This window comes from Zonotrichia albicollis, chromosome 13 (assembly GCF_047830755.1).
Source record: "Zonotrichia albicollis isolate bZonAlb1 chromosome 13, bZonAlb1.hap1, whole genome shotgun sequence".
Taxonomy (NCBI): domain Eukaryota; kingdom Metazoa; phylum Chordata; class Aves; order Passeriformes; family Passerellidae; genus Zonotrichia; species Zonotrichia albicollis.
In genome coordinates this window covers 18274457-18289861 of record NC_133831.1, presented here as the reverse complement: position 1 = coordinate 18289861, position 15405 = coordinate 18274457, and the positions used below count along the sequence as shown (strand labels likewise).

Genomic DNA, 15405 nt, shown 5'->3' with positions numbered 1-15405 from the left:
GCTCTTTCAGGCCACTCCTGATGCTCATCTTTGGCATTCCCAAGAAATGCATTGGCCAGGAAGGGGCTACTCATTTCCCACCTTAGTGACTCTCAGCAGTTTATTTTAAACAGCAAACAATCCAAAAGATTCTCACCCTGCTAGGAAAAAAGTGTTAACAAGTATTTGGACTTACCTAGAAACGTTAAAGCAGTTTTCCTTCCCTATTTTTAGAACGACTTTAATTAAAAATGACAGTATCAAATGGCATGCAATAATGACTTATTCTGGTCTAACCTTTTAAAGAATTCTATCTGGAATACTCTTTTTCTTGCACTCATCTGGAGGTGATGCAGCTTTTTGCTTTTGAAACTTTTTCTCTTTTCTGTTCTGAAACAGTGAAAAGTATCATGTCTTCATTCTGCAGCTTTTCCCATGTGCTGCATGCTTCCTTCAGGTAGAAATCTATTCAAATATGCCAATTCTTATATTTATTTGGAAATAAATGTTTCATTTCACTGAATTTGGTCATTGTGAGGTCAGATGATAAGATTTGACTAAATCAGTTACTCTTCATGAGAAATGATAAACATAAACTTTGTGGCAACAGACTGGAATAGATTCTATTCACCAATCACTTTACAGCTTGAAGGAAATAATAAGGAGCCCTTGTAGTGGGCAGAATGTGTTTCAGCAAGGCGATGGTACTGGAGGGGAATCTGTGGGAAACTGAGAAATTGCAGGACTATTATTGAAAAAATAGAAGACTCTGCATCTCTGCATTGTCTTTTTTCCATTTTTGCTGTGGGATTTTGTGGCTTCTTTTTTTAGTTAAGGGTATAGTAACAAATTCTTATTTTCAGAATTTCTTTTTTCTTTATAAGAAACTGATCTCAAATCTGAAAGACCTCAAATGCGATTACAGTCTTATTAAAAAATACTTTGCCTATTGGACCTGGATCTGTCTGTCCTGCTTGTTTGCTGTAGCATTTGATGAAACCAAATAGAAACAGTTACTGCAGTTCCATGATGGTGTGTGATGCTTTGGGATGAAACGCATAAAAGTCAGAAACACACATATGTACAATTAGTGGCTCTAGAACTTACACTGAGGAGAGGCAGGCAATGGCATGTCAGGCTTTGGAGTTGTTCCAGAAAGATCCTGTCTGTCAGGATCTTTCTCCTGATGTCTTTGGCACAACTGGATGGCTCCTGGAAAGCCCGGCCAAGCTAGGAGAATTATTTCAAGGATAACCTTTCATCATAGGTTTTAATTTATGTGATGCCTGTTGGGGGGGGTTAAGTGTTAGGAATATCTCAGATTTTTTTTTCCTTTCAGATGATGGAGCAGAAGTAAAGGCCAACAAAATACACATGAGTGGCTTAAGGAGATACAGACCTCCTAAGGTTTTAAAGGAATGTGAATGTTTCCATAGCAACAGCAGAATTGCTGTCAGATCCAAGTGGAATCCTATATGCTGTTTCAGATTGTGGCAGGTGTTAGGACACCTCAGACTTCTTTAAATTCACCTGCAATAACTACAGTCTAATCTGGGAAATGTTTTGAAGTCCTTGGTACTGTTTAATGTAGGAACTCTAGATGCTGTGATATTCTTAGAGATGACTAATTCTTCTTTAATTTTGCCAAGTATTCTGTATGATTTTTCATTTGTTTCCTGAGGCAAACACTATTATTTCAGTCCCTTCATCTGAGAGTTTCTTTGTGGGCTTGATGGTTCTCATAACCTTTTTCTGTACAATAGGAAGGTTATAACTTTATTCCTGTAGGAAATGGAGCAGGTCTGAAGTAGAGCACAGCAGTGCATGCTGCAGCAACCCCCAGGTCTTCATGGTGTCGTTCTCTGGGCTAGAGAGGGAGGTGGCAGCATCGATTATCAGCTGCACTCAGTCAATGTCAGAAGTTTTTCCTCATTCCTGTGTAACAGTTTAAAGGGGGAAATGGATTCAGCTGCTGTAGTTTTTATAAATGTCATTTTCTGCAAGATCTTCTCATTGTTTCTAAGTTGTTTCTCTTTCTGAAAGCAGCTGGGGGCTGTGAGCATTGAAAACATGACTTCTACTGCTTTGGTTACTTTTTTCTGTGATTCTGAACCAATGCTGTGGATTGTCACCTTCTGGGCTTTGAACACCATAAGTTAATGGTGCAAAGCACAGTAATTTCCTCAGCTGTTGAGGGATTCAGGTGCCCCTTGCATGCACTGAGAGCCTAATGCTTGCTGAAATCCTGAGTTATTTGCTGTGTGCAGTGCACTGAGAGAGGGAGCCCCAGGGAAAGGACCTGGGGTACTGCTGGTGCTGGGGCAGCTCTTTTAGGCCACTCCTGATGCTCATTTTTGGCATTCCCAGGACATGCATTGGCCAGGAAGGGGCTGCTCATTTCTCACCTTAGTGACTCTCAGCTGGCTCCCTGCCTGTGTTCTGTGGCCTGGAAGCAGCAGCTGGCTGGGGCTGGGTTTTGTGCTGCCTGGGTTTCTGGCCATAATTTAAAGATGGAGACATGTTAATCCCACAGGTTGGGCTCAAAGACCAGCTCACAGGCTTTTAAAGCAAGAGAAGTGCCTTCTCCAGTGTATGGCAGAGTGTGAACTTTGTAGGAAATGAGCCCTTGACAGTGACTGCAAGGTGCTTTACATTTTTCTCAAATCCCTACATCTTTTTCAAAATGAGAATGATGCTGTTTTCACACTTCCCAGCAGGAAAGCATTCTCCATTCTGCCTCTTGAAAAACAAATGTTTGAGGAGTTTAAAATTTTCAAACACATAAATATTTTTCCTGTATTAGCCTACAAATCATTATTTGAAGGATCCAAAATATCTATATAAATGTTTTAAGTGATGTTAGCAGTGATGCTATGCAGAAGAATTTAACAGAAAAGGAAGAAGTGAATCTGGTGAATCTGATTTCTCTGACTGAATTTTATGTGTTCATTTAAAATTTCTGTTAAAAATACACTTACTCAATTTTTTTGTCTTTCTCATTTGAGCTGTGTAGGAGAAATCATATGATCAGAAAACTGGAAAAAAATAGCTTCATGTGTCCTCATTATACCCTCCAATTTCTATCTTAGAAATTAAAAGATTAGTTTTAGTCTTTTCCTATTAAAAGCAAATATGAAGCTTAAAGTAATTGTCTGGATTATCAAATACAAAATAAGCAGGAGATTTATATTGTTGACAAACACATTTTCATTTTTCTGCCTTTTGTACTTAACTATATGTCCCGAGGCACAGGAACAATTAATTTTGCATTACATTACACAAAGTGGAGTTTGTAGTAGAAATCTATGGAAGGAGTTTCACCAAAAACATGGATTAGTCTGAATTTAAACTGTCAGTAAGGCACAGCTGGTGCTGGGATGTGATCTGGTTATGCATCAAACAAGGCTGATGTTCTGGGATGTTACAGAGCTGCTTTTGGGAAAAGTCCCATGGCTGCTGCAGTGGCAGGGATGGATTTGCTCTGTGGTGTCAGGGGTGCTGATGTTTGGTGGCAGTAGGTGGTGGCGTGCTCACCTGTTGTTTTGTATCTCATTGTAGACCTTAGGAATGTGAAATTGCATTCTCTTAATCACTCTAAATAGAGGGAAAAGAGAAACAAATTTGTATTTATACCTAAAAATTCATTTTTAATTTTGTCTCTTTAAGATAGTATTTCCATACCTGGGAACATTTAGAAAGTATATGATGGATATAATTGGATTTTACTGCAATGACTGTGTGAATGATACCATGTAAAGGAAAAGCTATATTATATTTCATGGTTCTGATTTCAATCACTGTTTTTCAAAATTAGACTATTTTGCAATAATATTGTTTCATCTGTCTTCTGCATGACAAATAAGTGCTAAGAAATCCAACCCTCTGAAAACTTTCCCTCAGGGTGAGAGTATTGTCGTTATTTTCTGTTTTCTTAGATTTTTCCAAGCCTTCAGCACCTCCAAGTAACTAACGAGACACATGCATGTTGTGGGTGTGAGGGTCCAAGTGTGTTTGCAGCAGGTGCTGCAGGTCAGGTTCAGCTCAGGGCCATGGCACTCGCTGGCTGTGCAGTGACAGGCAGGGCTGGCCCGGGCCCCTCAGCCATGGCTGCACCCAGCACCCTCAGTGACACTTGCTGGGTGTGCAGTGACAGGCAGGGCTGGCCCAGGCCCCTCAGCCATGGCTGCACCCAGCACCCTCAGTGACACTCGCTGGGTGTGCAGTGACAGGCAGGGCTGGCCCAGGCCCCTCAGCCATGGCTGTACCCAGCACCCTCAGTGACACTCGCTGGCTGTGCAGTGACAGGCAGGGCTGGCCCAGGCCCCTCAGCACCCAGCACCCTCAGTGACACTCGCTGGCTGTGCAGTGACAGGCAGGGCTGGCCCAGGCCCCTCAGCCATGGCTGCACCCAGCACCCTCAGTGACACTTGCTGGCTGTGCAGTGACAGGCAGGGCTGGCCCAGGCCCCTCAGCCATGGCTGCACCCAGCACCCTCAGTGACACTCGCTGGCTGTGCAGTGACAGGCAGGGCTGGCCCAGGCCCCTCAGCCATGGCTGCACCCAGCACCCTCAGTGACACTCGCTGGCTGTGCAGTGACAGGCAGGGCTGGCCAGGCCCCTCAGCCATGGCCGCACCCAGCACCCTCAGTGACACTCGCTGGCTGTGCAGTGACAGGCAGGGCTGGCCCGGGCCCCTCAGCCATGGCCGCACCCAGCACCCTCAGTGACACTCGCTGGCTGTGCAGAGACAGGCAGGGCTGGCCCAGGCCCCTCAGCCATGGCTGCACCCAGCACCCTCAGTGACACTTGCTGGCTGTGCAGTGACAGGCAGGAGTGGCCCGGGCCCCTCAGCCATGGCCGCACCCAGCACCCTCAGTGACACTCGCTGGCTGTGCAGTGACAGGCAGGGCTGGCCCAGGCCCCTCAGCACCCAGCACCCTCAGTGCGCTGCTGCAGGCAGCTGGGGGCTGCTCCCGGCTGCCTGGGCTGGTTTGGAACCCCAGGGGAGCAGTCAGTGTCACACACACATGTGGCAGGAGTCCTGCTGACCCCTGGCCTGTGCAGCAGGGGAGTCTTTCCATGGCAGGATATGGTACTGCCATGATCTCATTCTGCTTCCTGAAACAGATGAATTGAGGCTTGGCTGAGAGAGAGATGAAAGATCTGTTAAGTGCTTTTGATGTTGGTGATAGTGATCCTTTAAGATGGCACCCCTCTGTCCTTTTGAAGGCATTGTCAGTTAGTTGACATATAAAATTACTCCTGACTTTTAAAATGACACTGATGTTTTTTTCTGTAGCATTGAAATGTTAACCCTGCCACTTCAGCTTCATACTAACTTGCAAAATTACCTTGATTAATTAATTAATTAATTAAGATAAATTTTTATTTAGCACCTCGGCAGTACTTTGGAAAGTAAGTGCAGATGCATTCTATTTCCTGTCCTGGAGAAATTATACTTTGCATTTCTTTTGTAGTCTCAGTTTGATACTTTAATCTTAATTTCTTATCAAACAGTTCAGTATCTGATGCTTCTGGGGATATAAGAGAGGAATTGAAGCTCTTGAACTTCTAAATATCCATGAATAATAAAATTGTTCAAGCTGAATTGAACCTTAGGAGATCCAGCCTTCTGCTTTAAGCAGGAGCAAACTGAATTCAGACCATGTTGTTTAGAGCTTTACCCAGGCAGATTTTGAAAACCCCCAAGGACAAAGATCCTGCAACTTCTCAGGGCCTCGTTTGCTGTTTAATTAGGTTGTTTATCTCTAGTCAGAACCTCCCTGGTGTCAGTCTGACCATTTTCTCTGGCTCTTCTGCCATGTATCACAGCAGAGAGCCTGGCTCCATCTCCTCAGCTTTAGTGATGCCTATTGCATTGCCTTAAAATTCCAGAGGAAAAAAGAGACTCAAGATCTCATGGCCCTGATGGTTTGGTCTTACCTGCATTTAAAGATTAGTAGAAATTCCGGGCAAGCCTGAATTTCAGTTAAGGTGTTACTGAATGTTTCTATATTCTGGTTGTATTCTTACAACCTTAAGTATATTTTCCTGTTCTGGAATAACTGAGTGCATAAAATTACTTTTGATTATTTTTTTCTTTTGGTGACAGAGTTAGGAAATAATCCTTACTTGTAAATGGTTAAGAATCCTGATGAAGTAGTGTCAGCTGTTTTAAATAGAACTACATTGTTTAAATAAATAAAATTAATTTCTTTACCTAGTTGTTCTTTTTTTTATTTTACAGTGGATTCCAGTTTTGCAAGACTTCAGAAATAAAGACACAGTCTGGGGCTTTGTACCATATCAAAATGACAAATCTTCAGCAGAAATTTCATTTCCAATTACACTTCACATTGGAGATTACAATATGGATGGCTACCCTGATGCACTTGCTATATTGAAGAACACTTCTGGAAGGTAATGCAAACCTAGAAATAAAGCTATCAGATTCATGTTCAATCATCAGTCATGGAAATTACTAACTTTAGTGCATCTCATTCATTTTATCAAGTGAACAAGACTTTTGATCTCTGCTAAGTGTTTTCTGTTGAACCCAAGAGTGCATTTACATGCTGTATTCAGAATGCATCCTGGGACTCGGGGTGGGAATTCCATCAGGGACTGGAGTATGAGGCAGCATCTTAGGCACTCCTCCCAGAGCTCAGGGGCTGATTCTCTGCCTTTCCTTTCCCACATCATCTTCTGCAAATTCCTGACTTCAGCTGACTAGTAACAGTGCTGACTAGTAACACCAGGCTGTGTGAGCTGGGGAACCTGTTCTGTGCTCTCATGGAGTGAGCACTGACTGGTGACTGCTGGAAAATGCAGCCAGTAGTGCTTTGCCCTTTTTGAGAACCAGGATTTTACCAGTTATTTTTACATTGTCCAGGAGAACTGAAAATAGCACACACACCCAAGCCCCTCCAAAAAGAAACTTCTAACCTTTCTTATTAAATTTTTCAGTGTAATTTTCTCATCCTCCTTTTTTTAAAATTTTTTCTTCATCGCTTGCTTTCCCACTACTTTCTACTGCTACCATCTGGTGCTAGGTGGGAGAGGGCATGTGGGGATGCTCTCAGGGAGCCTGTTGTACACAGAAGAGTCAGTGATCCATGTAAGAGCTGACCTGGGTAGGTGAGCTCGTGCTGCCAGTGATGGGAACAGATCAGCCTGTGGGCAGCTCCCACCTGGCACCTGGGGATGCTGCTGCTGCCATGTCCTTATCTTTACCTTCAAGTGCAGCAGCATGTTTGCATGTGAACATGCTGCTGCTTGACAGTAGGGATGATGAATAGACTTGTTTACTTGGGAGAAAAGCTGAGAGCCCCAGAGAGCAGGCTGCCAGGGAAGCTAAGCAGAGGCAGGATATGTGCACGTGAGGGCAGTCTGTCTGTGCTGCACAGCTGACTGCCAGCCTCTGCAGGGATGGAATCTTATCTGTGCTGTTCCCTTTTGCTTCATGGTATCACTTCTAAAAGGTTTTTTAACCCTTGCTTTGTGGAGTCTTAATGTCTTCCTTACTTGACAAATACTTGCACTAATGCATTACAAAGCAGAATAAGTCTCTCATAGGTGTATTTGGTATCTTCCTCTACGTGGTATTTGGAATGATCTTGGGTGCATAGTTTGAATGTATACTCAATATGGAAAACAAATGAGGACCTCACTTTGATGCATCTGATAGTAAGAGAATTTGGTGCTGAAGTCCAAGAAGTCAATTCAGGTCTTCTGGTGGTTGCCTAAACATGAGTCAACCCACTGACATTTTTGTGTTAGAACTCTTCAGATAGTGACACACCTAAAAATGACCCAGTTTGAAGAGTAGCGTGCCTGTGTTCAGCCTACATGATGTGATTCATGACAAGGCTGTGAGCAGCTGAGCTCTGTCTGTACCTCTGAGCCTTAAAATAACAGCAGAGCAGCTGTTTCTATTCAGACACGGCAGACGAGAAGGAGGTGATGCTGGTAGGGCCCAGAACTTGCCAGGCAAAGTTAAAGCACTCAGGCCCTGAATGTCAGGTGTTGCACTGCAGGCTTTCCTCAGCTGGGACTCTGCACCTTGTGTTCAGCAGTCCTTGAGCAGAGACTGCACAGGGTCCAGAGAGTGAGCTGGGAGCAGCCTTCGCTTTCCAAAGTAACACAGTGATGTGGGAACTGTAAAGTTGCTGTCTTTGCTTTTGCCTCAGCCTCAGAAATCTTGTGTTTTGATCCACAGCATGTGTATCCTGATAGCTGGATAGGCTGCATGAAGGTGTATGGAGTTCAAAAATGTACTTGAAGCTGTTTTAAGTCTTAGGAGCCTCTGTCCTCTGGCTGGAGTATAATTACAGCAATGTAATGTCATGTAAAATCATTAAACAGTTTATAAATAGTTACTCCTGTAGAAGCCCAGAAGTCACCTATGTCTTGTTGCAATGAACTACTTGATACACTTTTATTCTCCTTGCTTCTGAATTGTTTGCTTATTCAATTGAGTGCATTCAAAATTATTTTTAAACTTGACATCAAAGTTGAGTGACACAATAAGGCATAAGGACTGAAAGCACTGGCAGATGATGTGACAAGCTATTAAAAAGGAGATTCAGAAAACTGAGGAATTCTGGCAAAAACAGAGTAAAGTAACCTAAAAATCAAGAAATAAATTGCATATTACCATTGTATCTATCCAGTATTTGTAGAGAAGGAATGGAAGCATGCTTTGTAGTTCGAGATGGGAGCAAAAGTCACTTTTTTTTTACTCTCACTATGAAATGACACATTCAATAATAATTCATTGGTTCTGAGAGACTTAGGCAAATACTTTCTTTTAAAATGTATAACTGGGTCACTGATTGGAGAGTATTAAAACAGTGTGGGAATTAAATTAAAAGCTGTCCTTAAATTAGAACAAATTAAAATGAAAACCTTATTTAATCGATTTTAAACACTTCTGGATCAAGCTGTTTATTTCTTTCTCTGAAGCCTTTCATGCTACATCTACAGATCTAATTTCAGTGATTGATTACTGTGATTAAATGATAAAAGCATTTTTGTAAACTCTTGACCTCAATCTGTGCTATCGTTTAGGAAGCCTGGTTTCTACTGCTGTCTGTAATGTAAAGAAATTAAAGCAGGCAGAAACAATTTTGTTCATCTGAAGGTATACCAATACATGATAATGGAAGAAAAGGATTAAAATCAATTATATGCCTCCATCACAATTCAGGAAAGTACTTTCAGATCAAATCCTTACAAATCCCTACAAAAGACTGAAATAAAGATACCACAGTTGGGCATTATGTTGGTTTAGTGTCCTGCCCAGTGAACAAGTCAAGAAAATTATCAATACCTTCAACTATTGCCACAGCTGTTTTAAGACTCTGCTGTTTCATCTCCTGCCATAATCCTTTGATTTGGAATTACACTGTGTAATATTCTGACAGTGTAGGGACATTTCTTTACCAGAAGCAGCAAAAAGGAGTCCTGCTTGTGGTTGCAGGTATTGGGGGGAGTTGAGCCTTTATTAAGACTCAATAAATTCCATCAGGTACTCAATAAATTCCAACAGGTGAAGGTGCTAAATGCACTGTAGATCTTTACATATTTATCTGTTCAGTCTGAATTCTTGTAACTTCTGACTTGAGTCAAAACCTGCACATTAGAATTCAAGGCCACGGGTTTTTCTTCAGGCTACATATATACATGAATTCTGTATTAGAAATTGTGTGTGTATATAGAATAATAATAGGTGAAGGGATTTTATCAGTAGTTAGTAATTGGTTCAGCTATAGCTCCTGTCTTACCTAAATGAATTCATTTTTTCATGCTGATTTTAAATTGACTCTGGTAACATTGGAATTGTAAGTACTGCATGTGAGTTTATAAGCATCTATCTCCCATCTAATTAGATGAAAGGAATTTTGTTTAACAATTGTTTCCAATTAGACACTAGTAATTGGCATCTGGCATTGTAAATATGTCATCTAAGTCTTTCAAATCCATTTTTATTCAAAGGGAATGTTTTTCACTGGTCACATTGACAATACTTTATCTCTGATACGTTGATAACAGTAAAGACTGAAACTTGGAGACAAAAAGCAGCTGGATATGGAAAGTTGAATAAAAAACTTCTAAATATGAGAGACTTCTAGAAAGTTTTCTAGGTGTTCATGCTCAGTTTTAAATTAATGTATATATATTAATCCTTTGTATGGAAGGACTCTTCTTCGACCAAATTATCTCTTCCTATATCATTATTAGCTGTCACTTGTCAGAAGGAAGGTTGGATAGAGGACTTCTTTTAAATGAAGGATTGATGAGCACCTTGTAATTGAGCAAATCTAAAAAACCAGAGGCAAATTCAATTATTCTGAACGTCTGGAGTAAGATAGTGGTGATTTAGATGTCCCTGGTATTACTTTAAATGAACTGCCCTAAAACTGACAGCATGAGAGATGTATGAAATTAGCAGTAAATATTTAATTCTAATTGCAAAGGAATATGTTAAAATAAAACTAAAATAAGTCTTCAGTCTGTCTTTGGTGTTAAGCCTTATTAAATCTCCCTTTCCTGCATAGATGCCTTTGGTCAGAAGGTACCAAATTGGGATATAATGTCCTTTGGAATAAAGCTGTGGGTAGTAGCCCATTTATCTGCAGCTGTGGGTTGGTGTGTATAGCTCAGTATCTGAAGTGCTGCAAATGGCATGTTGAGGGCAATGGGCTGGCCTTAGTTCAGAGTTCTTGTGCTCTCTCTTGTAGCATTGAAGCTGAGTTGTTTGGTATTGACTGTTACACTTTGTAGAGCACTTTAGCATTGATTTTTTAGGTTTTACCATTACAGTAGTGTCTGTCTTTATAGGCTTTCAAGGACATTGCTTTATCATTTTAAGGATGCAGATGATTATCTTTGTTACAGGGAGATTGTTTCTGATGGGAACTCTTCAAAATTTTGTTCAAAATAATAGGAAGGTCATAAGCTTGCACTTATTTATTACAGTATGTATCAGAATGAAACATGGCAGTAGATACTTCAATTCTAGGGCTTTTTGTGTGTCACAGGCCTAAATCTTAGAAGAATTCAACCTGCAGCTCACAGGCCAAATCCCAGGAACAACCTGAGAGAACAGCAGGTTCTCTCCCCCCTGCAGAAAATCAGGGCTTGCAGCCCCTGTTGCTGCAGCATGGCCTGCACAGCAACATTTCCTCCTCCCGGGCACATGGGACAGGGGATGCTGCATCTATGAATTAATTCATTTCCTCTACAAGAGAGCTCTCCCACAGTGCATTTCTTGGGTCTTCAGCATCTGTTTAAGGTTTCAGATTGCTTTTTTCTTCCTGCTGTTTGTCTTCTGTTTCTCTTGTAGATACAGAAGGGTGAAGGAAAGTGGCATTTCTGTACTCAGTGCCACTTTGATTAATGTTTTACTTTTTTTCTCAGTTGTAAGGAAAGAAAATAGTTTCCTGTAGTAAATAAACTACTTGTGTCCATCCATTCACAAGGCTTCTAGCTTAGACTTGAGTAGTGTGCAGAGTATAATGCAAACGTCTTTCATTATTAATTATTATCTAAGTAATTTCTGACAATTTAAAAAAATCTGAATGAGTCTTTGAGTCTTAAAATGAAAGAGTCTTTGTAAAAGTTGTCCAAATTTTAAAAGGCTCTGTTAAGATGATGAAAAAGAGAAATTGAAACAAACTGCTTAGCTCAGCTTGTCACCTTACCTTGGAGTTGGCTATTCTGATATGGTCCTTAGGTAATACATGAAATGAATGTGAGCACTTAAGAATTTCAAGTTGTGATTATGAGCTCTCAGGTACAGATAATGCAGCACCTTGAATATTGCAGATGACCTCATTTCCCTTTGGCCACAGTTAATTCAGTGATTTGCCTGAGGAGAAGTGCCTGTGTGTGCCTGTGCATGCTGGCTGCTGCTGAGGCTCAGGAGCCACCTCGCTGTCCCCACAGAGCCAGCAGCGTGTGCAGGGTCACACTGAGGACACGGCTCTGGGGATGCCCTGGGCTCTGCCAGCTGAGCTGCCTTCACACAACACTGCCCTGGCTCCTGCCTCTGCCCCCACAAGGAGAGCAGGAAACTTCATCTGTTTCCATTGCTGAGGCAATGAAGGATTTTAGCAGGAGGCTCACCTGCCTGAGGAGTTGGAGGCTGGTAAAGTGTGAGGTTTTCCCAGTTCCAGAAGCACTGATACATTATCAGGGAGAGTGGGAACCTTGTGTCTCCCACTGACCCATAGGCACCTATTGGATACTCTTTAGAGGGGAGATTTTCCTGCACTAGCCCTGGCACTCTGCTTGGTTTCTATGTTTCTTGTTTAGTTTTGCACCTGGCTTTGTGTTACATGTCAGCAAGTGCCTAACTTGGTATGTATTGCCCTATTTTTACTGCACTTTAGCAGGTTGGGTTTTGTGTTTTGTATTTTGCTTGAAACAGTGGAAAATATACAAATAGAGGTTTGGTTTAATCTCAGATTTGCTTAAAACATGCACTGTGTAGGAAAAAGTATTAATGGAGTTGGGATATGAAGAAGCTGTCATGCAATAATGAAAAAGCATGGACATGTTTTAAATAATGTTTAAGCTGACAGACTGTGGCAGGGATTAAGAAAAATGGCAGATAAGTTCATTTGTAGTTTTTTCAGAATAAAGTAAGGATATGATCAGTCCTTTGACTGAATGGTTAACTTACTCCTGTTGGTTTGGATCCATTTATTTCTTGTTTTCATTGTTCTAAGTCAGGCATGACAGTGATTGTAGTTCTGTCTGTGAAGTTCACTTAAGTACTCATGGATTTTTCAAGTACCCAGCAGCTGCTAGCTGAGCTTTTATCACATCTAACTCCAGAGCACTTAAACTATTTAATGACAATATTTTTAAATTTCTGTAATTTAGACTTGTCTCAAGTTGGTTTATGTTTTATATATGTATGTTTTACAGCAACCAACAAGCATTTTTACTAGAAAATGTCCCATGCAACAACGTGAGCTGCAAGAGCGTGCGGCGCATGTTCAGGGTGTTCTGGGAGCTCTCAGATCTCAATCAGATCAAGGATGCTGTGGTTGCCACCTTCTTTGACATCTATGAGGATGTAAGTGAACCCCCTACCCAGCAGACAGGCTCTGGGTGTGGCTGTGCCCACCCCTGGGCCCTGCACAGACCTTCCCTCTCCATCCCAGCTTGATTTGCATGATATTCACAATGTTTGAAAGATATTAAAATAAATAGCAAAGGTGTAAACTTTGCTGCACAGCATTTCTTCCCAAGAGTAAATAAGCATTCTAATGTAAACTTGGGATTTTTCTCCTCTAGGGAATCTTGGATATCATTGTGCTAAGCAAAGGCTACTCCAACAAGGACTTTGCTATCCATACATTGAAAAATAACTTTGAAGCAGATGCCTATTTTGTTAAAGTTATTGGTAAGTTATCAATGCATAATAAAGTCAAAATGGGATATTGTGAATATTTGAGCCTTTACCTGTGAAAACTTTATGGTAATATTCTGTGCCATAGCAAGCCTGCTTTGCTGGAGTTCATGTGTGTGTGTCATGTGGGAGTGATGCAGAATGACCTTCCAAAGGGGCTGCTTTCATTTCAGGGACTCCTACATGGTGTAGGACCCTCTGTTCTGAGGGTCACTTTGCATCCCTGTGGGAGTCACTTCTGTGTTCCAGCCCAAATCCCAAACGTGGCACAAACCACACCTTACCCTGAGAGCAGAGTGGCCATGAACACGGCCAGGGTGTGTGAATTAATGAGAGCTGGTTTAAAAGGCTTCAGTTACATTACAATATTCATAATTAGGATTTTTAACTGCATGCCCTTCTGTGTTCTTCAACTGCAAAGGCATTGAGTCATTTCTCATCTGTCTTGCTTGATTTTTTGAGATTGAGTGAAAAATGAGGCTGTATGGGAGCCTATGAAGACAAAGCTCAGGAGCAAGAACTGGAGGTTCACCTTCAAAAATCGTATTTGCCTTCATGTGATTTAAATGCACCCAGTCCTCTAAAGCACACATTCTGCACACCAGAAGAGAACAGAACTGCAGCTACTGCTGGGGGCTGATGCTATTATTACTTTGTCCACAGCCTGAGCTCTGTTCTCATCGTGATAGTGTTTAATCATTTATCATGTTGGTGGAAGCCTTCTTTGAAATAATACCATGTATCTGTAGTGTAATTCACAAAAGCATGCAGAAAATCCTCTGGGAAAATCTTGCACTTCACAAAGCCTTACCAGAACTACAATTGTGTGATATTTTAATGGGGAAGGGAGTAATTTGCAACATGCTTTTTTGATTCACTCTGTGTAAATCTGTCTTAAAAACTGGGGCAAGCCTTTTTTTAGCACCCTTTTAGGGTGTGAGTATTTTTGCATAGAAACCCCAGGAAATGGGAATTAATGAGAGTCTAAAAATATTTTTGCTGTGATACTGGGGAAAGTATTTCTAACAAAATGTGCTTTGTGTGATTTAGTGTATCAATAAATGCGTTGTGCTCACTTATTTGGCATATGGACAATGAGAACAGCTTTGCTCATTATAACTGATGTCAAATATACTTGGCCAGGTAATTTGTTCCAGGGGTGAAACTGAACAGCAAATTTCAGTGTACCCTTTTGCATCAAAATGGGAAGAGTTGGATCCACTTGCAGACTCTCCTATGTTTAATAGATAAAATTAAAGCTGTAATGTTAAAAGTCTATCTGTAGGTGCATATAGTCTTCAAATTCTGCTTTGCCACACACATTTGCCTTAACTGTTCAGATATTGGGGGTTTGGACTGCATAAAATATTACATCTTACTGTATGTAGAAATTTCAACATTTTGAAATCACAAGCAATGGTAATTTAAGAGTCTTGACAATTGTTAATATTCACACACACATTATTAGAAAACTCCCTTGACTAGAGCAGTGCCATTTCTGAGTCACATAGGGAGTGATTTCTAATCAGACTGTCAGCATCTTACATGCACCTTTCAGCATTGCCCTGGTCCTAAACATTTTGTACCCTTAGCTCAATGGACTCTTAAAGAAGACAGCAAATGCTTTAAGAAACTCCTGATGGTTAGGATGACCTGCCCTCAAATCTGGTCCAAATCTTCATTTTCTGTCTGCCATGCTTGCTTTGTGATACCATCATTCATGGAGCAGTAATGTTTTTCCCTGGCCTCAGTACCTGGTGTGCATCCTCCACCCTGCCCGTGGCCATTACTGGCCTGCTGCTCAACCAAACTGTTGTCATTACAAGTCCAAATTTTGCACCAAAATGGACATTAGATTATTGTATGTGTGTGGGTTTTGTTGTTTTCTTCTAATACTCAGTGTGACAGGATGTCCTGGCTTACAGAACAGATGGCTTTCACTGTCCCTCATTTAGGTTTTTAACAGAGATTTCTGAATGTAACTGATTTTTCAAACTAGTAAG

The 15405-nt window shown here is 41.3% G+C and overlaps 1 protein-coding gene across 1 annotated transcript in view; it reads left to right on the top strand.

The window, feature by feature from the left end:
• The window catches only part of ITFG1 (integrin alpha FG-GAP repeat containing 1), a 73492-nt gene that overhangs the window by 39946 nt on the left and 18141 nt on the right, over positions 1–15405 (top strand). The window contains exons 10-12 of the mRNA XM_074551175.1: positions 6227–6399; positions 12916–13066; positions 13288–13396. Coding sequence (XP_074407276.1) covers positions 6227–6399; positions 12916–13066; positions 13288–13396 — 433 coding nt within the window. The remainder of the gene's footprint in view (positions 1–6226; positions 6400–12915; positions 13067–13287; positions 13397–15405) is intronic.